This window comes from Calliphora vicina, chromosome 5 (assembly GCF_958450345.1).
Source record: "Calliphora vicina chromosome 5, idCalVici1.1, whole genome shotgun sequence".
Classification (NCBI taxonomy): Eukaryota; Metazoa; Arthropoda; class Insecta; order Diptera; family Calliphoridae; genus Calliphora; species Calliphora vicina.
Genome location: NC_088784.1, coordinates 47,670,870 through 47,695,947, shown reverse-complemented (window position 1 = coordinate 47,695,947; position 25,078 = coordinate 47,670,870). Strand labels below are relative to the sequence as shown.

Sequence of the window (25,078 nt, the reverse complement as noted above, 5' to 3'; positions counted from 1 at the left end):
TGTTAGTGCATATTTTTGCATATTTTACCCTTAAATGCATTTTTTTGCATATATTTGTTTTAAGAGCATATTTATGTCATATTTTGCGTTTTTAGAGCATATTTTACTGTTTAATAGCATATTTTGACATTATCAAAAACAAATTTTTTCTTACTTATTTTTCGCTGTTGTGTTACAAGTTTTACTTCCTTTGTTTAAAATTCAAAAATAGATTGCTTTTTTTAATATAAATATCTATCATCTAAATATCAAATTTTAGTTCTAATTCAAACTTAACCGTTCTAAGTATTAAAGAAATATTGTCTTTTAAATTTGCTCATATAACATCAGTTGATGTCGAAAGAACATTTTCTATGTATGTATAAACATGTTTTCAGATCCAATAGACAACGATTTTTATTTGAAAATTTAAGTAATTTATTATATACATATAATTTGACTTTATATTTATATAAAATATCATCAAAAAATACATCTCGAGGCCTTTTCATAGCTTATTGTTTTTATTTTTTGTTATACTTGTTTTAGTTTATGTTACTTTCCCTATTTAGAAATGAATTGTATTGATTTTTTTAAATAAAAGTATATTTTTTGGTTAAAAATTATGTAAAAGTTTGTTTTTTTAAGAGCATATTTTTTAAATTTTAAGAGCATATTTTAAAGTTTTTACTGCATATTTAAAGCGCTTAAAACGCTTTTTTTAGAGCATATTTCCGGTTTCCCTGGTTATAACCATTCTGTCTTGACAATTAGCACTTTCATGTCTAGGTGTAGATAGGAAACCTGCCGCATGTATCAAGTTGTTAAAATTTTCAACAATTTCATCTAATTCTTCCGGAGATTTAATCGGTATATTAAGTTCATCACAGAATTCATTAGATATATTTAGGAACTGACTGGAATACACAAAAATATCCAAAAGGTCTGGATTTCTTCTTGAATCCGTGGGCCAGTAGGTTGGACTTCCGGTTGATAATACTGAGTAGTTTTTGTTGATAATGCAGTTGCGTAGCTCAATGCCTTTTTGATTTTGGACTCTTGATCCCCACCACTGGTGTTTAGCATTTAAGTCGCCACCTACTATAAATCTAGGTCCCAAAAGATTAAAGAAGTCTTGAAAATCTTGGCAGTTTACATTAAAGTGTTGTGGAAAAAAATGGAACATATTGATATGGGTGTCAAATTACATGCTATCTTAATACAAACTGCTTGAAGAAAGGGTTGACTTATTATGTTGGAGACTTCATACCTTATTGAAGATTTAATAAGAATTGCAGATCCGGCATGGGCATTATCATGTGGTTGATTAGCATTTATTAAATCATAATTCCTTATCTTAAAAAACGTTCTGGGGCCTATTTCACTAAACTACAATTCTACAAGTTTACAAGTTACAATTACAAGTCTAATTCTTACAAGTGCTGATGAATTGTGTTTCATTAAAATTTTCACAACACTTGTAGCTTTTTGCACTTGTAAACTACAATTACAAGTTCTTGTATATATATATTGTGATATTAATTTTACAATTCTTATTTATTATTACTCAAAATGCTAAAATATCCTATAAAAACGCAATTTAACATATTTCAATAATATTTCTTATATAAAAAATATTTTTTAACCCGAATTTTTTTTTTCACCAAAAAAAAAATTAAAAAACCAAAAAAATTTTTAAAATTTAAAAAAAAAAATTTTAAAATTAAAAAAAAAACGAAAAATATTTTTTTCCAAAGAATTAAAACAACAACAAATTTTGTTTACTTAAAAATATATAAAATTAGTATTTTGAAGTATAATTTGGTGAAGGGTATATAAGATTTGGCACAGCCGAATATAGCTCTCTTACTTGTTTATACCCAATCTATGTGCGGGGACTGATAAAAATAAATACTTTTGGAATTTTGGGTACTAATTTAGAATTGTCTATATATGTTTAGATTTCCAAAGTGGCTATTCCTAAATGCAATCGCCTTAAAATTAGGTGGCATTACTTCTGTATATATGAAACCTATTTAAAAATAAATAAATCGTTACTTTAATATAGAAAGGCCCTAACTCGTGTTTTTTATAAGCCCAGATTTTCGATTATTTCGATAAATGGTCCACTCATAAATCATATTTAGCATAAAAATTTCGTTTTAGGGCCTTTCTATATTAAGGTAACCAAATGCTAATTAATATTAATATTTTTGGATTTTGTGTTTATTTTAACTAATTTTTATTAAAAAATAGTTAAAAATCAAATTTTATTTCAATTTATAATCCACTTGTAACTTGTAAACAATTTTCTGAGGGTCTCCGTCGACCCTAAGGGTTTTTTCTACAATTCTACAAGTTTACAAGTGCAAATTTAGTTTAGTGAAACAAAACCACTTGTAAAAGTATGACTTGTAGACTTGTGACTTGTAAAATTCACTTGTAGCTACAAACTTGTAATTGTATTTTGATGAAACACAATTATTCACAAGTACACAATTTTACAGGCAAAAACACTTGTAATTGTGAACTTGTAGCTTAGTGAAATAGGCCCCTGGTAGTAAAATGTGTTTCTGACACAAGTTATATATCTATATAATTCGATTTAAGAAAAAGTTCAACTTCATTGGCGTGGTTGGAAAGCCCGTTTGCATTCCATGCTGCAATACGAAGATTTAATAGCATAATTTTGATATGAGAATTGTTTTCATATTAAAAAGTTTATTTGTTAGCTCAATTTGATTTTGAAGTAAGATTTAAATTTTTTCAAAAGGACTGTTATTTGAATTTTGTTGTGAATTTTTTAAGACACTTGCATATGAACCTTGATTTTGTCGATGGTTGTTGTCAATTATTGATGTAAATGCATTATTGTCGGGCACATAGTTTATATTGCGAGGTCTTCTAATATAATTGTTGTTCTGTTGTTTTTTCCTTAATGCCTGGCGGTATACTTTACAGCCTTTATAACTAGATGGATGACTATTTAAACAGTTTACGCATCTTGGTGGAGTATCATTCGGCTTCGTGCATTCAACAGTGAGATGACCGAGTCCACATTTTACACAATTCACTTGCTTCTTGTAATAGGTTTGGCAGCGGTGACACTGAACAAGGTCATTATATTTTTTTGGTGGAACTATCGAGACAAATGCGTTATTTATATGTCTGATATCATATATATTTTTATTGTTATGGTTTGGTTTGGTTCCAAATCAATATAAAACATGGATAGAGGAGTTATAGTAATCCTACTTCAAATATTCGTGACCTTTATAACTTAATGTCCTTGACTTTCAATATCAAGTTTAATGTCTTTAGTAGGTGTTGTGTGGTGTAAATTTTTTAATACAACTCTATACGACCTTTCCTGTCTGATTTGATTGGTATGCAAGTTAAGTTTATTATCATTTAAATATCTAACTAGTATTCTATACTTACGAATGTCGCTAACCATTACTCTTATTTGACCACCTCTAAGAGTCTTATATTTAAATTCACTGGCTCCGATTGCCTTAGAAATATCTTTAGTCATTGAATTAATATTTGCCACATTTTGTATAATTATTGGTGGAGGTTTTGGTAAATTTACTTCTGTATCTTCATTGTTATCTTCACGTTTATTAACATCATTATCTACAGCGTCTTCATCATCACTTTCATCACTGCTTAAAACTGAAAACTGGTTTTGACTTATATGCTTATCTGTTGTTGCAATGTTTTTAAGCTTTGTTGCTAGTTTTGAAGTACTAGATTGTTCATTACCGAGTTTAGTTATATTGTTATAATTGTTTATCAATTTGTTTGCACTGTCGCAATTTATGCTTGAAGGTATTTTGTTATTGTTTGGCCAATTAGGTTTGAACATTTTTGGGGATTCTGTTAAACATCGTTTTTGTAATTTTGGCGGTGAAACTGCCTGCCAGCTCACATCATTGTCTTTTTTATCACTGTCATCATCCGTAATGATGAACAGTTTTTTATTTTAAAATAATTCTTTTTTTTAAACAATATAAATTGTTTTTGTAAGAAGGAATGTTTGTTTTTCAATATTATTTTACTCGCTTTTATTTAATACTTGTTAAGTGAGATCAACAAAAAATTCTTGTACATGCGTACTCGATCGCAGTCAGAACAAGACTGTTCTTCCGAAAATCATTCACGAAAATAAATTATAGCGTAGGGTATTATATGGTCGAGCTTTGCCTTACTTGTATTATCTTCTGATAACTTTTTTAATAAGTATAGCTGATTCAAAAAACAAAAAAATTGCATTTTCATACTAAATGCTATACAACAAATTTTAATTTTAACCTTAAATTGCTCTACAACTGCTGAACCGATTTTAATGAAGTTATCTGTCCTTAAAAAAATTCTAAAATATCTCAATCAGTTCAAAAGTTACAGAGTTTTGGCCGATGAAAAACGATAATGAGCCACTGTGCGACGCACGGTGCTTTGTCTCATAGACAAAAATCAAAAAAAAAGTTTTGGTCTCAAAATATGATAAAATATATGTTGATCGATAGCTAACAACACAGCTCAAATAAATTTGTAGGAATTAGTTTTATTTGATTCTCTTAGACTTCACCAGAGGTCGCTAAAGTCAGTCAAATTTAAGAAAAAATTAAGGAATAAAAAAATTAATTGAATAGCTTCAAGAAAATAAGTCTCAAAAATTAATTTTTGTAAAAATGAGTTTCAATTTTTGTTTTTTGAGTTGCTTAGTGTTTTTAAAATTCAGCAGTAATAAAATTTTTATTAAAAATTTCGACTAAAATTTTTTTTAATAAATTTTTTTAAAAAAAATTCAAAAATTACAAAAGTTTGTTGGGATTTTTAAAAAAACGTATAAAATCGTACATTTTTTTATTTCGTTTTTTCTTAGCATATAGTGTTGTTAAAAAGGCTGTGAAAAGATTAGTATGTATCAACTTTTTGCCACAACTTAAAAAAAAATGCATTAAATTTTGTGTATTATAGAGTAATAATGTTAAAATTATGTTTCAAGACATATGAAATAATATTAATATCTTATTAATATGAATTAAAGAAATAGTCAAAATTTATTATATGGAAATCAAATTGTGCATCAAATCTTAACCAGAGTGCGCTAATATTATACAATTTTAAGCAAGATGAGGTAATACTTTATATACCCACCTATTTTTGTGACACATCTCTCTCAATATTTTTCTTATGGATTCAAATTCAACAACAATATTAAAATTTATAGAATCTTGCAATTTTGTAATATATTTTTGTACACTGCATTGCTGACTACTGCATTACCGAAAATCGAAGAATACAACAAGATGAAGTTAATTACTGTGAGTTATGTATTTTGAAGCCATTAATGAGACTTTTGGAAAATATGAGACCGTCTCACTTTTCATTTTTTTTCGAAATTCCTTCAGGCACATCGACTTTCTTAATCTACTCTAAAAACCAAGAATTTTGGTGTATAACACTTAAATATTGGTGAACGGGAAGTGGTTTCTCAAATCGTTTTTTCGTTTTTTTTAGGCAAAATGCATTTTTTCCAAAAAATTAAAAAAACTTGCTTTAGTAATTTGCCTCTAAACCTAATTACTTGCATTAGGAAGCTAATTAAATTTCCTAAATGTTTCTTAAAGCAACATTGCCATTTTATTGGATGGTTTTTTATTCATAGCATTACAAATTCAGATTTTCAAATACGAACTTATAATTTTTTTTTAAATTTTGCTTAACTTTTCTTATATAAAAATTGAACAAGGCAAAATGTTTATATTCTGTAAATGCAGTTTGGTAGGAAATTTTAAAATAAAGATTTTGGTGTAAATAACAGTAGCATTCTGTTAAGAAAAACTGCAGTTTTAGTTGAAATGGTGAAATGACTTAAGTTTTTATTTGTAAATTTGCTTCAATTTCATAAATACATTAATATAAAGTAAAAAGAGATTGCTTTTTTTTATATTTTTTTAAATTTGCTAAAAGTGTACTTTTGTTGGACGAAATGGAATCCGCTTTAAAAGTGCAAATTTTTAAAGGACGGTCAAAGGGAATCCCGCAATTCCTAAAAATTGGAGCGAAAATCCCAAAAATAGTATTTTTTACAATTTTTCCATCGGGGCTGAGAAAATGCTTTATGGTTAAATAAGGTACACATCGAAGTTTCCAAAGATGCTTTTCGTTTTCTGATCCGAGCTTTGGGATTTTAGAACATGTGGCCCAAAGTTGAAATTTTGATAAAAAATTTGTCAAATTCCGAAGGTCGTCGGGGCGGCATATTTGAAAAATAGGACATGTTTTTTATACCAAAATGTTCTCCGTAAAGATACTTTAGAGAAAGTAATAAAATTGTTATATGTTCTTAAAGAAAGTTTTTTTTAACAAAGAAAGAGTAAAGTCACCTTTTCGCCCAAAAAAACAGCAAAAATCTACTATTTTTTAAATTTTTAAATTGAAAGTCGTTTATTTTTCAATCCATGATTGATATTGCTCTAACATCTTTTGTATGTTATTGGTGATTTAGTTGTCTAAGTAACGCAAAAAAATTCGAGTACATTCGGTCAAAAAGTACGACCGAAGCGGAAAAATTTAAAAATTTAAATTTTGAAATGCCTATAACTCGAAAATTATAAGCGACAAATAGAACACGTAAGCACGTTTTTCAAGACCTAGCCAAGCGCTTTCCAAAAATCAGATGGGAAACAAGAAATGGAACGTGTTTAAAAATTTTACATGTCGATGGTACCCTACTTTGAGACCCCATAGCGTCGTCCCTGGAGCATTTGTGGTGCGCATTTTAAAACATTTAACTTGAATACTCCTTGGCTACCTTCATGTCAAATTTTATCCCGATCGGACCAGCCGTTTAGAAATGCCAGATTTATCTCCAAAAAATTTTGATTCTGCCCCATTGTGAAGTGATGAAAAACAGTGAGCAAAATGATTTGATTCAAGTCTTTTTAGCATTTTCCCAAAATACGCCCAAACTGCAACAAAAGTACAATTTCAACAAATTTGAAAAAATAAAAACCAACATCAACTCTTCTTACTTTATATTAATGTATTTATGAAATTGATGAAAATTTACAAATAAACAACTTTAGTCATTTCATCATTTCAACTAAAACTGCAGATTTTCTTAACAGAATGCTACTGTTATTTACATCAAAATCTTCATTTTAAAATATCCTACCATACTGCATTTACAGAATAGAAAAAATTTACCTCGTTCAATTTTTATATAAGAAAAGGTAAGCAAAAATTAAAAAAAAATGATAAATTTGTATTTGAAAATCTGAATTTGTAATGCTATGAATAAAAAAGCATCGAACAAAATGGCAATGTTGCTTTAAGAAACATTTAGGAAATTTAATTAGCTTTCTAATGCATGTAATTAGGTTCAAATCCGTTAAGAATTGCTTGAGTTAGAAGCAAATTACTATAAGCAAGATTTTTTAATTTTTTGGAGAGACCACTTCCCGTTCATCCATATTTAAGTGTTATACACCAAAATTCTTGGTATATGTAATTCTTGGTATGTGTAAAAACTGAGACGGTCTAATATACATATTATATATCAACGTATAGGAAATTGTGTCTTCTTTTAAAAAATAAATAAAATTTTTAAGAATTAGAAATTTTTAGTCCAAATGTAAAAGTATGAAAGAAATTTGTGAATTCTTATTGAGAATCCCAAATTCCAAAAACCCAAACTATTTTTTGACTTTGTTTAAGAACATATTGGGTCATACAGGAATGGTTTTAATTTTTTAAAAGCAGCTATGTAATAAGAGTTAATTTGGCTATGGAACTCGCAGATATAAAAGTAGATTCAGAAAAAAGTGTAAAAACTGAGACGGTCTAATATACATATTATATATCAACGTATAGGAAATTGTGTCTTCTTTTAAAAAATATATAAAATTTTTAAGAATTAGAAATTTTTAGTCCAAATGCTTCTTCTTTCGAAAAAATTCGTGAAAAAACTACTTTTTAAAATAGTTTTAATTTAAAACTTTTGAATTAGTATATATTTTAAAATTATTATTTTTTTTCTAAAATAGAAAGAGATTTGGATTCACTATTAGCAAAAATCCAGATTAAAGTAGGAAAAAAACTTGAAATTTTAATTTTCAAATGTGAATATCTCGTCAACTATAAGAGATAAAATATAGTTCATTTAAAATAAGATCGAGAACAAATATTTGGTATCATTTTTAATTTTTCATATACCCGAGATACCCCATTTTGGGGCCTTGAGGCTCCGCCCTACATTCTAAAGTCCAAATTCAAATCTTAAACTCAGCTACACCTCTTTAGCCGTGGAATTTTATTAACTTCGGACTGTTGGTTTAGAAGTTACAGATTTATTTCCACTTTTTTTTCCCCCCACTGTGCTCGAGAGAAATTACCAAAATTAGCAAAGTTGTTCCTTGGCTCGAAAAAGTGATGTGGACCAAATATTATGGGAACATGTTTAAAATTGCTACATATACCTTGATTAACAAATTTACATGTACAGACGGACAGACAGATAGATGGAGACGGACAGACTGGGGGACGGTTAAAGCGTATTCAACTTAAAAAGTTATTCAGTAAATACAAATAAACCTACCAAGTATCATTACAATCAGATAATTTTTGCAAAAGTTATAGAATTTTCATAATTAAGGATATATGGCAGGACCAAGAGTCCTTGTTGCAATCACAATAAAAATTAACGGAAATATTGTAAGTCTAGTGCGTATAACAAATGCAGATTTTCATGATTTTTACATCAATTATGTAGCCAAAACTAAAAATTATATTTTTGGCATATATGGGAGGTCCTTGGTCCGATTTTTTCCAAAAATTTAATTTTTCTTAACTAAGGTATTTTATATTGGCATACCAAATTTCAAAGCTCTACGACAACTCCTTCTATTTTGTCCCATCGTTATATGGGGATAAAGCACTGTGCCCTAGTGGTAGATCAACCTTCTGCACCCTTGATCGAAATAGTAACAAACGACTGCCTAGGAAGAGTTAATATGTGGTTAAGAACAAAAAATTTAACACTTGAAAATCGTTTGAATGCCCAAAACTGAGAGTGGATGGATATCCAATTACTATGAGTAGGACTTTGAAATACCTAGGTGTAATCCTAGACAGCAGACTATCTTTTGAACCACATATAATAATGGTATCTGAGAAAGCCTTAGGAACTGCATCAAAGCTATCAAGAATAATGCCAAATATTAAAGGCCCAAGACAAACTACCAGACGACTAATTGCTACAGTAGCATATTTACAGGTTCTATATGCAGCTCCTGTTATGAGTGCGACTGTCTCGAGTAGCAAAAAACTCAAAACCTTACTAGAAAAGATGAACAGGATATACACAATACGAGTAACATCGGCATACCGAACCATATCTACGGCAGCTGTGTCCGTTCTCGCTGGTGTGCCACCGATTGATCTGCTACTAAATGAAAGGAAGGAAATATACGATGAACGATTGTCTGTCACACAAACCGTTGGTAACCATAGGAGCGAAATAATCCGTATAAAAGAAGCTGGAAGAGAAAATCAACTTGAAAAGTGGCAAAAACTATGGGATGAAACAAATAAGGGAAGGTGGACCAACGTTATTATTCCCAACATTAAAATTTGGATGAACAGGAAGCATGGGGAACTTAATTTTTACCTGACACAAATTTTCAGTGGACATGGCAACTTTGGTAGCCACCTACAAAGATTCCGAATAACACAATCCGCAATATGCGAAATCTGTAAAGAATGCGAAGATAGCGTCGAACACACAGTTCTGAAATGCATATCCAGGAGCAGCAGGCGGAACCTACTACCAGCTATGTTTGAGAACACGACCATGACACAAGTGATGAACTTAATGTTAACAAAAAAAGAGAGTTGGTGCAAATACTCCCACTTCATTGAGGAAATTATGATTGAGAAGAATAAATGCCAACAAATACAAGTGCCGAAGGAAGAGGATGACAACTGCGGCGCAGTAAATGAACTCCACCCGAAGTAATGCGAGAGCGGTCACGGGGTGGTGGTTCCAGTGTAGGACCACTAGATGATAGTGCGCTATCACTACGTCCAAAAAAAAGATTGATAGATAGATCAATAAAAAAAAGATAGATAGATAGGTAGATAGATAAATGATAGATAGATAGATAATCTAATAGTTCCAACGGATTAGTTTTATGGCGCGAGATGTCCTTTTTGAAACAAATACAACAATAGAAAAATTACTCAAACTACTCTAGAAAATAGTTTTCGTCTGTTTTGATACAAAATCTGCTACAGTATTTTATTTTTCTTTATTTAATTAAATCATTTTTTTTTGCATTTTTAGCAATTGGCTTCTCAGCGAACGCAAGTACAGAGGCAACAAGCTTTGGCACTTATGTGTAGGTGAGTATTTAAACAATTTAATTAACCATTTCATTTTACATTAGGTTAGGTTAAATTGGCAGCTGCCCAACCATAGCTCACTTGGGTCCAAGTGTAGGTCCCGTTGTGATACCATGTGTCCCTCGTACTGTTTATCCAATGTTTCTTGTCTTCGTCATACTGAACATTTGTCTGACAACGCAACGTTGTAAGATCTGACAACCGTGTAAATTAAATAATTTGGTTAACACAATTTTTTATTAATTATTTTATTTTTAATTAATCTTTTGGTTTAACACAAATTTGCTTATGATTAAAATTTACTTATATTTTAGTTTTTACATTTTTTTCTTGTCTTTAAATAAGCCGTCTTTTTTCATATTTAAGACATGACTGACTTAAAAACTAATTTTCCAAAACCTTTTTCTTTTGCAAAAATCCCAAACACTTGTTGCCGCTGCTTGTGTGCCGACAGATTCATTAGATCAGCACATTTGTTGCAATCGATTATCAAAAAATATTAATCAGCTTAAACTGTTGTTTATGCCAGAAACAATAAAAACCAATATGTTGCAATATTTTGGAATTGAAATTGATATTTTGCTTTTTTACAGCAGAATAAATTATTGCTGAGTGGGAACTATACAAATACAAAATTGAAAATATTTTTTTTTTAAAAAAACTTAAGTCCGGTTTTCACCGTTGTTTTACCTTTATTATTTGATAAGAAAAATTTATAAGCTAACATCAATAGACATAAGATCAATATACGAATAAAGGAAAAAAATATTTTGCCTTTATTCGTAATTGATGCCAATTCGTCAATGTTTCTGATATGTAAATCTATCATTAGTTCTAAGGAAAGAACCTCTTGAATTTCCTGTTTATTTGGCGTTGGTTGGAGCAAAGCAGGAAGAGGCTTCCAATATGAAATTTCTCTGGCAACAAATGTTTTATTAATTATAGTAATGTTATCATTATGGAACTGTATTAAATATGTTCCTGATAATTCATTTGTTTCATTGTTAGAAGTTTTAACTGAACCATTAAATTGATTCAATAATATAACTCCAGGGTATAATTCCTGAACTGAATTCACGTGTTGGTTATTTATAAAAATACAGTCATGATTTTTGCTAGACAAGAGCTTTGGAATGCAATCTGTTTTACTTGTATCTATAAGATTTTCTTGATTACAAATACATAAACTGTTATATTCTTTACAATTTCCTTTGACTTCAAAAAATTCTTTATTACATTTTATTATAATTTCAGTGTTAATTTTGACAATTTTATCTTGTATTTTTACAGGTTTAATTAGCAATTTTTCGCAATTCTTACTATCTATTACAGGCAGATTAATTATATAGATTACAGCTAGATTATCTGTGGATATTCGTATTGTTGCAAAGCTTAAGACTTGTTCAAGGTTAGAGTAAGGAAATCTTTATTTATCTAAAAATTCTCTTACTTCATCAATCTCTTTCTCGGACAAGATGAACGAATTTACTACACCCACTTTTGACCACTGCAGAGCATATTCTATATTTACGATTTCTTCTTTTACAATTCTCAATTTATTAGTGATTCCTTCTTCATATAATCTTCTGACTTCTTCTAATGACTGAATGGTCCTGATGATTTGATTTGTGGAGTTTGTTATTAAATTAACTCTTTCTGTAATCTGTTTGTTAATTATTCTTTGCCTCTCATTATTTTCTAAAAGTCCATTCATCCTATCCAGTAATATTTTATGGTCCTCGTGATCAGGTGTTCCAGCCATCCACTTCCAAGCTGTTCCTAAAATATTTATTTAGCGTTTTTTTAGTGGTTTTATTATTTCAAGGTGCTCTTTTATTTGTCTAATATCGTGGAGGAAAAATGTCCTTAGGGTACTATTTCTAAGTACTTTATGTAGAACTTCGGATTCTATTTCGTCAAGTGAGAATTTGTAATGCGTCAAATTCATAATATGTATCAATTTGAAATTTCCATTTTGTACCCTAGCTTGTCCCAAATGTATCGGGATTAATTGGGAGTTTGAATAATCTAAGATCTGTACCTCCGATAGACAGACACTGATAATATCTTTACTTTATTTCCTAAATCTAATTGTATCTTTTTATATCTGCCATCTAGTTTATTTCTTTTACCAATAAGTTTTTCATAAACCTCTTGATTTGGTTCATAGATTTTTATTTTAGTGGGTTTATTTCTATTTAATAATTTTGATTGTGTTTGTCGAAGTTTGTCGCGTACATCGTCATGTTTGATTTTGTTATGGAATACATCGTACGGTTTTTTATTTGTCACTGAATCAATAGTAAGATTGTATTGCTTTGCAGCACTGTAGAATATTTCTTTAATATCTATTAGAGAATATTCCTCTTTAATACAACGGGCTATTTCAACCAGCGTTGAATGTACTCTCTCCACCTGACCGTTTGTGGAGCTGTGTCTTGGGTCACAAAAATACAACTCGATATTCATTCTCTGCATTAATGACCTAAATTGGGGTGTTGTAAAACCCGGTTCGTTATCCACAGTAAGCTTCTTCGCATTTGGAAAGCTTTGTAAAATTTCTTAGACTTTCTCGCCCAAGTTCAGTTTGTCTTCTATATGTTCAATTACGAGATACTTCGAATAAGCATCAATGCATGTAATGAATTTATGATTCTGAGCATAAAAATATCAATATGAAGGAACTCCCCCTCATCATTGGGAATTGGAGCCTCTCCAATTGGTAGCTTGTTAGGTATCCTATCATACTTAGTTTTGTTGCATGTACTGCAATGTCTGACATACTCTTTTATGCTGTTTAACATTTTTGGCCAATCATTTTTTTTAATACGTTTATTATAATATTGTTCCTGCCTTTAATGTCTAGGCCTTACAATAAGTAATTAAATCTTATAACTAAACAATTATTGTTCTCTCAGAGGAGAATCATATTTGGTATATTAGATGAGTGGTAAATCAGCTGTACGTAGCCTTGATCCGTCTTGCGTTACTGTAAGTAGCCTTGCGAGCGGGTTCGGATGATGATGTAATCTTGACAAATAAGCTTCACGAGTTTTTCTAAACTCGTCCTTGACCAAAGGTACATCTAAGTCTCTGTGGATGTTTTCATTTCTTATGTACCATGGAGCTCCCGTCATGGTTCTAAGAATTTTGGATTGTGCCCTCTGTATGAGATCTATATTGGTATTACTTGCTGTTCCCCATAATTGGATTCCGTATGTCCAAATTGGTTTTAAGACCGTCTTATACAGGATGACTTTGCAGTTAAGGCTTAATTTCGATTGATGGTGGATTAGCCAGTGTAAATTAGAAGCTTTTAGTTTCATGTGGAGCCGCTTGACTTCTATGTGCCGACGCCAAGTAAGACGTCTATCTAAATGAATGCCAAGGTATGTAACGTTATCAGACTGTGGGATGTTCACAATGTTTAGTGTCACTGGTGGACAATTTCCTCTCCTAAGTGAAAACGTTATGTGCTTGCTTTTGACTTCATTCACTTGTATTCTCCAATTTTTTAACCACGTCTCCACGTGTCTGACATTTAAGTCCACATGTGAACTAAGAATTGCAGTGTCATCTGCAAAGGTGGAAATGGTTAATTCTTCGGACTCGGGCAAATCTGAGGTGTATAATAAGTATAGGGTTGGTCCTAGAACACTTCCCTGAGGTACACCAGCATTGATCGCATAGTCGCTTGTCACATAATCGCCGCATTTTATCCTAAACAAACGATCCGATAGGTAAGACTCTAGTATTTTGTGTGTACTAGAAGGCAGTAGGCATTTAATCTTATGTATTAGGCCTTTATGTCAAACCTTGTCAAAAGCCTGGGCAACACCTAGAAATATTGCCGAACAGTACTTTTTTAGTTCGAAAGATTTTCGTATCTCTCCAGTTAGTCGGTTAACTTGCTCAATTGTTCCGTGTTGCTTACGGAATCCGAATTGATGATCTGGGATAATGTTTTGACTATTTAAGAATGTTAAAATTTTCCCTTGGATTATTCTCTCAAATAGACAAACAAGGCAATAAGCTAATAGGTCTGTAGGATGATGCCAATGTCAAATCCTTTCCTGGCTTGAGTATCATTATAATTTGGGAGATTTTCCAATCATTTGGAAACACTCCTAGAGACAAGATCGCATTGAATAATACTGTGAGCACAATAATTGCCACATCTGGAAGGTTTCCAATCATGGAAGGTGTAATTAAATCATAACCTGGAGATTTTTTTTGTTTAAGATTGTCCTTTATGATCCTCTGAACATCTTCTATACTAACATTGATTAGTTCGGAGTCTGTTTCTATGCGAACAGGTAAATTCCCCAATACAAAATTATTTGTTGGGGGTATGGTTGAAACACATTACTTAAGTGTTCAGCGAAAACTACGGCATTATCCTTTGCACTACGTGCCCAGGTAGCATCAGATTTTCGTATCGGACTTTGACCCTCTACCGGCGGCTTAATGTTCCTAGCTGCCTTCCAAAGGGAGAAGTTTGTGTGCTTAGTACTGGTTAAACTTTCAATATAGTTTCGATTTCTGCGATCCTCTTCAGACTGAAGGGCTCGTTTTAGTTTCTTACTTGCAATTAGGGTTTTTAATTTCCCGACCTTTTTTGATTCCCGGGAATCGAAAAATTTTTTTTTACATTCCCGGGTACCCGGCTATTCCCGAAATATATAATGATACTGTAAATTAGGAATATTATAGCCAAATGTCATTTAAAAACTTATTGTTATAATAATTAAATATCAGAGCTTCGAATTAATTAATAAAATTTGATCTTAATTCACTAAAATCTTAATCCGTAATTAAAAAATGTCAGCCTTTCATTCAATAAATCCCTTCCTAATATTTAATTTTTTAGATTCATTCCAAAGCCTTACTTTAAACTGTATTAATTTTAAAGTTAATTAATAAGAGAATTTATTCAAACTTTGAATGATTAAATTTTTGTTAAATCAAATCATTTCTAAAATTAATTGAAAAAATTGTCTTAAACCTTTTTGTACTAGATTTTAATTGAAGAAAAATTTAATCATTTAATAAATTTTTGAAGCTATTTTGTTATGGATTTGAAGTCGAAATTTAAAGAAATTATAATGATTCAATAAGAAATAAATTCTATAAATAATGAATTCTCTTTTTAAATTTTCATACGAAAAACCCCAGATAAATAATTGCCAAGATATAAGCAAAACACTTTTCACTGTTTTGTGTTGAAAAAAACAGAGTTCTAACTTGTTTTCTATGTATTTTCGTCAGTTTTTAATTCCCGGGATTCCCGACTAAAAATCGCGGGAATCGGGTAGTGAAAAATTGGCAAAATTCCCGGGATATTTGTACCGAGAATTCCCGGGATAAAAACCCTACTTGCAATGGACAGCCTCTGCTTAGCTGCAGGGGATCTGTTGTGTTGCCAATCTCTTCTACATCTCCTCTTTTCGAGGAGGAGTCTATTAATTTCTGCATTAGAAATACATATTCTAGGTTTAGGAGGAATTGGGCACTTAGAGTGATCCAAGGCCGAAAAGATTAGAGATTTGAAGTCTCTGATACAATCGTTGATATCTTCCTCACACTGTATGTTACATTCAGTGTGGATATGGCTGCTGATGTATTTTCTATATTTCAACCAATCAGTCTTGAATAATGAAGCTAATAATAATGAGACGATTAATATTGGCCGTAATACTGTAGTATAACGGGAGAATGGTCAGAAGATAGTTCATATGATATTTCTGCAGTGATAGAGTTTCTATTTAAATTCTTTGATATGGCAAAATCTATTAGATCAGGGATTTTTCTAGGATCAGAAGGCCAATAAGTTGGCTGACCAGGTGATATAAAATCTAGGCAATTTTTACGATCAACTAGAGTCCTGCACAGCTGTCTGCCTTTGGGATTCATTAATCTGGAACGCCAATATGTATGCTTAGCGTTGTAGTCGCCACAAGCCAGGAAACGATCTCCTAGTGTATTACAAAATTCTTCAAAATGTTCCTTAGACACAGAAAATCGTGGGGGGCAATATATTGAGCTTAGAGTTAAATCTCCAACTTCACATTCTAAGCGAATGGATGTTGCTTGCAAATAGTTTTTGGAGAATTTTTCTAGGGTATAATGTTTTATTCTAATTAAAATGCCAGTACCACCATGGATGATTCGTGAGATGAAATATAAAACCTGGAATATGAAAATTATATTTATTTGTTAAATGAGACTCCGAGATTAACAATACATCTATATTGTTTTTTTTGATAAAGTGTGACACCTCAGCTTTGTGCTGGTTCAAGCCTTTTGCGTTCCAGAAACAAATTTTTAAAAAAACTCATTTTCTTGTTAAGAGTATTTGTATCATTTGGTTCTGGGCTCTCAATAAGCTATTGTATGGTATTTTGCATGGATGTCATGAAATTAGAAATGTTTTGGCCAATAATATTGTTGAAATATTTGTTTATAATTTTCTCTGCAATTCCTAGGAGCACGAGTATGTGTTTGTTCTATTATTTCTAATTGATCATCTGTGATCGTTATGGCGATCGCAAGTATTCTAGTGTAAACGAATTTGTTTGTAAACACACACTTAATTGTCTCCTTAAATTCGTAAAGGTCTTCTGCATTGCAATGAATTGCAGTAACAAAATTCGGCTTAAGAATTCTAAACAAAATATTTTTTAAAGATTATCTAGTATCGAACTCGATTATGTTACGAGTTTTATCAAAAATCATTAAAGTGTCATATTTACTGAAACCAGTTTTATGAAGCAAAATTTGGTCTTTAAATTCATTAAGTGGCTTAGCCGTTTCGGGAATCCCAATAGTTTCACTGCTTCCTATTTTTTTTTCTTTTATTTTATTTCTGCTGCCCTTTTTGTATAACTTCATTGAGTTATTAACGGCTTCCCGCCAACTCACGTAAGAGTTTTTCCCATCAAAATTTGGTAATGACTTAATTACGTCTAAAGTTTCCTCGCAGTGAATGCTATCGTTTATTTCCTGAGTCCGATACGGAAACTGTATTTACACATGACAAATTTGCTAATGTCCCTGACAATTCATCTATTTTTGACTGCAATGGCCTTAAGTGGGATAGAATTAACCCAGTAACTTCACTCTGATTAGTAGACATGGCAGTGGGTGGCCTCAAATTTCTAAATGATGCTATTAAATCGTTAACTTCACTTATTAGATCTTTATTTTTTTCTGCCAGCTTGAACAATAAAAGATTTATTAGTACAGAATATATAACCCTAATACACTGAAAGAAAAACCTTCGTAAATACAACGTTTTTCTACGTTATATTAATGATTTTGTTCTTGAAATCAGTCCGATTACCGGTGTCATTGCATTAACGAAAAATGTTTCATTAATCTCAAAATTTTCTTAAATATAATGAAATAATGTCATTAATATAGAATATATAAATAACGTCACCATACGTGTTTACAATGTCAAATATCATTAAACCAATAATACAATTTCGTCAATATAATGAAAGGGTTTCATTAAATTAATGAATCTCTTTCAATACTAATATGAAAAAAATCATTAATTTAACGATTTTGCATTAATAGTATAACGACATGTTTCATTGATGTTAAGAAACTTTATCATATATGCAATGAATGTTGACATTGGTTTAATGACATTGCTTCACTAATATAATTATATCCTACATTAATGGAACGATGTTTTTACATTTCAAAAATGAATTTTGTCATTGATTTTCCTACATTGTTTCGTAAATAGAATGTGCTCCTTCATTAATGAAATGAAATATATCATAAATATAATGATTATATGATATTATATTAACAATATTAAGGGTCCTCATGTAAACGCTTAAATGCCTCGCAAACTGTGCAATCTGTGCATTTTTACACTCTCGCAAATGAACTGTCAAAAAATGTATGGAAATTCGTTTGCACAACCCCGATAAGTTTGCGCGACAATTTAGACTCGCAAACTTGAATTTATTGTGCATTTGATGAATCAGCTGCTTTTGTTTACTTTTATTAATAAGAAATAAAAATCAAATTAAATATAAAAATGTTGTGCATGTGAAAATTGTGTAACTTTGGAACAGAATGATTGTATTAAATGGCATTGTGTATGAAAACATTAACCAACAGCTAGAATATAAACAAAATCTTGCAAACTCTGTATATCACCGTTTGTTCCAAAGATTTAACTTTCATTCAACATTTTTAAAATTAAAATTTATACAATTTGAAAAATTTGTTAAGGCTTTTGTTGAATTTATTTTTATTTGACATTTATATCAAATAGAGAGAAATTTAATGTATAAACTTGCACAACATTGATAAGGTGGGTTCATGAAACACGTCGCGCAAATTTGCACAATTGAACAAATGGCAAACATAAGCGTTTAAATGAGTACCCTTATTAATCATTATTTTAATAAAAGGCTTCATTCCAAAAACGATTCCTTTCATAATAATAATGAACAAAAATAAGTTATTTATAATTACAATTTATTAGGATTTTAATCTAAATGTACATATGTGTTAATAGTTTTTAAATACTTTTTATATTTAAATTCGATTTCAATATACATACTTCGCATTTGTATAAATAAATACAAAAAATATAAGCGGAATTCACAATGTAGAGGACTTGGCCTAGTAAAAAAGCAGAAAAGCTATTTATTGACAAACATTTCAATTTCTAATGTATTTCGTTTTTATTTTTTTGATATTGTGCCTTTTACTACATTACCAGGCCAAGTACTCTACATTGTGAATACCGCTAAAATGAAAAATAATTGAATATCAGTAAAAAAAATGTTCGCTGCAGGAAGACTGAGATAGTGAAAAATGGTGATGAAACGTTTTTGGATTCCTGAGAGTCACTCAAAATTTGTTGAGACATGTTTTTCTCCGCCCTCCACTTTTCTAAATTATACTTAAAAACGATCTTGTCGCCAATTTTCATTTGCTGAGTAATTTCAAATAAGTCATTAGCAGACATTATGGAAATTGTGATGTTTTATTCTAAAAAAAAATATTTTAATAGTTTGTTTAAATTTTTATATAATTATTAATAATGTTTACCTTGAAAAAAGTTTATGAGGTGATTTAGGCCCCAAGAAGTTAGTAGATATTGTAACGTGTTTTTTGAGTTTCTTCATCTAAAAATAAAATTTAAACGTATTCTTTAATGGGTATCATAAATTTTCCTTTTGATGTATTAATAATAGCTTACCTTTCTTATGAGTCATTGATCCACTTGAATCGAAAACCACTTCCTCAATTGATTGAAATAAATCCTCCTCAATCCATTTTTGCACAAAAAACACTTCAAATTATTTATTACCAAATTAGATTTTGATCACAATTTCAACTTTTTATAAACAACAAATAAATCAATTATATTTTTAACACAACAACTCTTCACTTGTTGACTGTTTAAAATAAACTAAAATTAAATAAAAAGAAACTCTCAAAAACAGAAGATGATGCAATTTATGTTGTTGTTGTATTTTTTTTAAACGTGCCACATTATGTTCCAACTCTATTTTATTTTTCTTTGTGTCCATCAGCATCAACATTCTCTTGTGTCCCGTTATTTCTTTAAGAAACGTTCAATACAACGCAACTTTACGTTGTATTGATAACCGAATCGTTTTTTTTATTGAATGACACATTACGTTAAATTAATGATAAAATCATTGTATTTACTACAAATTTTCATTAAAAATATGTTTGCCATAAAGTCCCGTTATGATTTGTTTGCAAAGAAATGCAATGACACATTAAGTTGCATGGATTACAAGTTCATTAATTTAATGACATGGTTTCATTAAACGTTCGTCATAATTACGTGATTGTTAAAAAACTTGTTTAAAATATTAATGTAAAATGACATAATTTTTGGCGTTTTTCGTCTCATTAATGACAATTTGTTATATTAGCAAAATAACAAGAACTAAGCAATTTAAATATTAAAAACTACATTAATTCGATTCCTTTATATATAATTTTTATATAATTTATTTTTTTTTATTTTTCAATATTTAATCCAAAAAAATGGAAAACAAAAAATTCATTATGGCTACGTAAATATTTCATTGAATTTTTAAGGGGTGCTGTATTTCATACAAATATTACTATATTTACACAAAAACAATTAGGATTTGCCAATTAAACCTTTTTTATACCAAAAAATTAATTTGGGATACATTCGTTATTCAATTTATACATTGAATCTCACGTTAAAGTTTTACGTAATATTAACGTAAAAAGTTTCGTAGCATCAATGACTCTACGAAATGCCAAAAAATACTCATTTTGCCTGAATCGTAATATTAACGTAATTTTCGTAAATACAACGTAAAATTTCATATCATTAACGAAACTTTTCATTGCATTAACGTAAACAGGTTAACGTAAAAGTTTCATTGGGGTTACGAAGCGTTTTTCTTTCAGTTTTAATCTACAACTTAAATGTAATGATTATCTTAGCTTACTTAGCTGATGATTACTGTTGTTGTTGAAAATAAAATCTTTGCGCCTTCCCAGCTTGGATGAGGTAAGTAACATATACGGTTGAGTGTTGGATTTTTTTTTATCTTGGCATTCACAAGAACAATTGCTCGATTTCAGTAAGTTTTTATTATTTTAGGTTTTTTACTTTTTGGCAAATGAGTAAATGTTTTTTTTTTTTCACTTTGCAGGGATATTTTTAAGCTCTTAATAATGTTGAGGTATTTATCAAAGTTCACAGTAATTTTTTCGAATATTTTATACCCTTCACTCATAGGTTTCTCAGGGTTTTCGTTCACATATGGTATTAACGTTATTTAAGTAAAATATTAATGTTATTTAAGTAAAAAGTCACTTAAATTTTAATTTTAATTTTTTCCTCTTAATGATTGAGTTCACTTCTTCTCTTATTTGTTAGGATACTTTTGAAATCTCGTCGGGGCCTCCAATTAAATAATTTGGTTAACACAATTTTTTATTAATTATTTTATTTTTAATTAATCTTTTGGTTTAACACAAATTTGCTTATGATTAAAATTTACTTATATTTTTTCATACTTAAGACATGACTGACTTAAAAACTAATTTTCCAAAACCTTTTTCTTTTGCAAAAATCCCAAACACTTGTTGCCGCTGCTTGTGTGCCGACAGATTCATTAGATCAGCACATTTGTTTGATTGCGACATTTTCATGTTGCAATCGATAGTCAAAAAATATTAATCAGCTCAAACTGTTGTTTATGCCAGAAACAATAAAAACCAATATGTTGCAATATTTTGGAATTGAAATATGATATTTTGCTTTTTTACAGCAGAATAAATTATTGCTGAGTGGGAACTATACAAATACAAAATTGAAAATATTTTTTTTAAAAAAAACTTAAGTCCGGTTTACACCGTTTCCCTAACTTGTATACATTATTATTTCGCATAGCTTTCATACAAAATTTCTCCCAGAATATGAACAAATCTGTACTTAATTTTCAGTTATCAAACAAATTAAGGGCAGATTTTGAGATCTAATAACAGTGATATATAAAAGCTAATCGAATCCTCGCTACAATATATTGAAGGTATATTTAATGGGTTTTCGCGGTTATCCCTATAAATATATAAATGTCTTTGTAAGTTTGTTTGTTGGTTTGTTTGAGCATCACGCCTAAATGGCTGAACCGATTTATTGAAATTTGGAACGTTTCTCTTCAATATTTGGACCAGAAAGGGATAAACAGTGGGAAAACCGGAAAAATTGGTACTTTTTGTTCTTAAACAATATATACTAAACGGCTGAACCGATTTTATTGAAATTTCGAACATAGATAGATTATTACTTGGATTTACATGGCTGTATTTAATTAGTGGGCGTTGCACCTCCCTTACAATGTAAATTGTTTATTACCAACATCTGAAGAACTATAATTGCAAAAGTATTTAATCTTTGAACACATTAATTTCTTATCACTATACTGAATTTGGCTGATTGTATTAATAGTCACAATCAAACAATATAAATAATTATTTTCGAATATCTGGAGTACTATAATTGTGAAAGTCTTCAAATGTCATACGAATCAATTTCTTATCACTGCATGAAGTTCAACGAAAATTAGTATGGATCGGAACTGGGGGTGAGTCACCTTCCATAAAAAGTAAATAGTTATTTCTAAATATTTTGAGAACTATAATTACGATATACTTCAAACATTGTCCGAATATCTCACTTATAGTTTTACATAGTCTGGCTGAAAATTATTTTAGTGGCCGAGGCCCCTCCCATGCAAAGTATTTTCGAATATCTGCAGAACTATAATTGTGAGTCTTCAAACTTTATACGAATCAATTTCTTATTACTGCATACGGTTTAACAAAAAAAGTAGGGAGCGGAACAGGGGATGAGTGCCCTACCAAACAAAGCAAATAGTTATTTCTAACAACTTGAAAACCATAATTACAATTTTCATCAAACTTTTCATAAATTGTCTGAAAATGGTCGGAATTCGACCATTTGATAGTGAAAAATTAATTTAGTATATTTAGAGAACTGTAACCGTAAAAGTATTTAAACTTTGTGTGAATTCATTTCTCATCACTGTAAGGAGTTTAGTTAAATATGGCTGGGATAGGAACAGTGGGTATGGATACAAGGTACTTAGTCAATTTTGAATATCTGAGTAACTAAAATTGCATGATTCTTCAAACTTTCTCCGAAATATTTTTTTATAATTTTACGTAATGTGTCTGAAAACGGGCGGGTTATTAATAGTGGACATGGAACTGGACATATTATCGAATATCTGATGAACTTTATTAGAGAAAGTCGTAAAACTTTGAAGGATTTATGTCGTACCAACAAATGGGTGGTATCAGATCATTTGTAACTGTGGTATTGAATATCTAAACAACTGTTATATGTAAAGTCTTATAAATTTTTATAAATTGCTTTCATATCACTGAAAGAGACTGTTTTAAGAAAATTATCAAGATTTGTACATGTACATTCAAAGACAGACAAGAAATGCCGGTATTAATTATATTCATTTTTTTGTATAGAATACTTTTATATTTTACTAAGACAGGGGTAGCGAAGCGCACCGGGTCAAGCTAGTATGTCATAAATGCATGCAACACATTTTTGGAACCATGTCTTTTTTCATAATTTTACCTCTAGCTAAAAATGGGACAAGGACGGGCAGCTGGAAAAGTTTGCATTAGGTAAAGGATTAATTTATTTATTATTTATTAGCCTATGGAAAATTATCCTTGCAGGCAATTAACAATTATTTTTATAAATGTAATAATAAAATTTATTATAAAAATTAAGAATTCAAATAAGCAATAATGTTGTTTTTAATTATATTGTTACTTAATGAAAAATCAATTAACATGTAAAATTTATTAAATTCCATACACATTCTCCATATTGGATCAGCATTGGCAAAGTTCGCTTTAATAAATTTCACTGATAATGGAACAAAATGACGTGATGGTCGTTGAGGCACATTAAATGAGATATTTTGGATTAAAAAACCGGAACTTACACTACCATTGCTTATGTTGCAAATAAATGAAATGTTTAACATTGATCTTCGGCTCTTCAGGGTTGGAAGTTTAATTGAAGCCAATCTTGCAGAATATGAAGGTAGATTTATTGGGTTGAAGTTCAATCCACGAAGACAAAATAGTAGGAACTGCTTTTGTACAGATTCAATAGCATCTGAATGTTTTTTATATATAGGGTCCCATATTACGGATCCGTATTCCAGGATAGGCCTTACCAGGGATGTGTATAGAGATTTAGTGGCATAAGAGTCATTGAACTCCATAGCCCAACGTTTCATAAATCCTAGTACACCTCTGGCTTTATTTGCTGTCATTGTTATATGTAAAATAAAATTTAACTTGGAATCCAGTAAAATTCCCAGATCTAAAAAATTTATCGACCATTTCAAGCTGATGTAGTTCAAAATTTCAAAAAGTGTGCCGGTATTGGATTGTTTCTAACAAATCGCATATATTTGCACTTTTTTAGGTTTAATTCCATATAATTTTCCTTACACCATGAATAAAACGAATTTAAATCATCTTGAAGAAGTTGCTGATCAAAAACTTGACGATAGGTTAAAAATATTTTAACGTCGCACAGTGGTATGATAATAAATAAAGAGGGAAATAAATCTGTAACTTCTAAACCCTTCCGCCGATTTGAATGGGATTTTTTCGTTTTTTGGTTATAATATCCATACCAGGGGCGGGGTTATCGGAACCCTTTACAAAATAATTAAGAACTTATTGGGCCATCTAAAATAGGTTACTATATTTTGATGTCGAGTAAGCGATTTGAGAATTTTTGCCCTAAAGTTGAATTTTACATAAAAAAATAGGCATTTTTTGAATGGACCTGATCCCGTCGGTATCAAAAATTATAAATGTTTTTTTCATTTAAAATATTTGGCGTAAAGTTAGCTTTTCAAAAAGTACAAATTCATTATACATCCTCTTAGACATTTTGTAGATATCTTAAAAAGAATAAAAGTACTTTTTTCCCAAAAAAAATTGCGAAAAATCGCCTTTTTTATTTTTTTTAAATTCAAATGCATGTAACTTTGTACTCAGCCATGATTTTTAAACACTTCTTTCTTTATTTGATATATAGATCTATTGTTAATCCTATAAA

General features: G+C 30.1%; 1 protein-coding gene across 2 annotated transcripts in view; it reads left to right on the top strand.

The window, feature by feature from the left end:
- The window catches only part of hfp (Poly(U)-binding-splicing factor hfp), a 242,730-nt gene that overhangs the window by 144,812 nt on the left and 72,840 nt on the right, over positions 1–25,078 (top strand). For both annotated transcript variants that reach the window (XM_065511292.1, XM_065511293.1), the window contains one exon: positions 10,334–10,392. In XM_065511292.1, the coding sequence (XP_065367364.1) occupies positions 10,334–10,392 (59 nt within the window). The remainder of the gene's footprint in view (positions 1–10,333; positions 10,393–25,078) is intronic.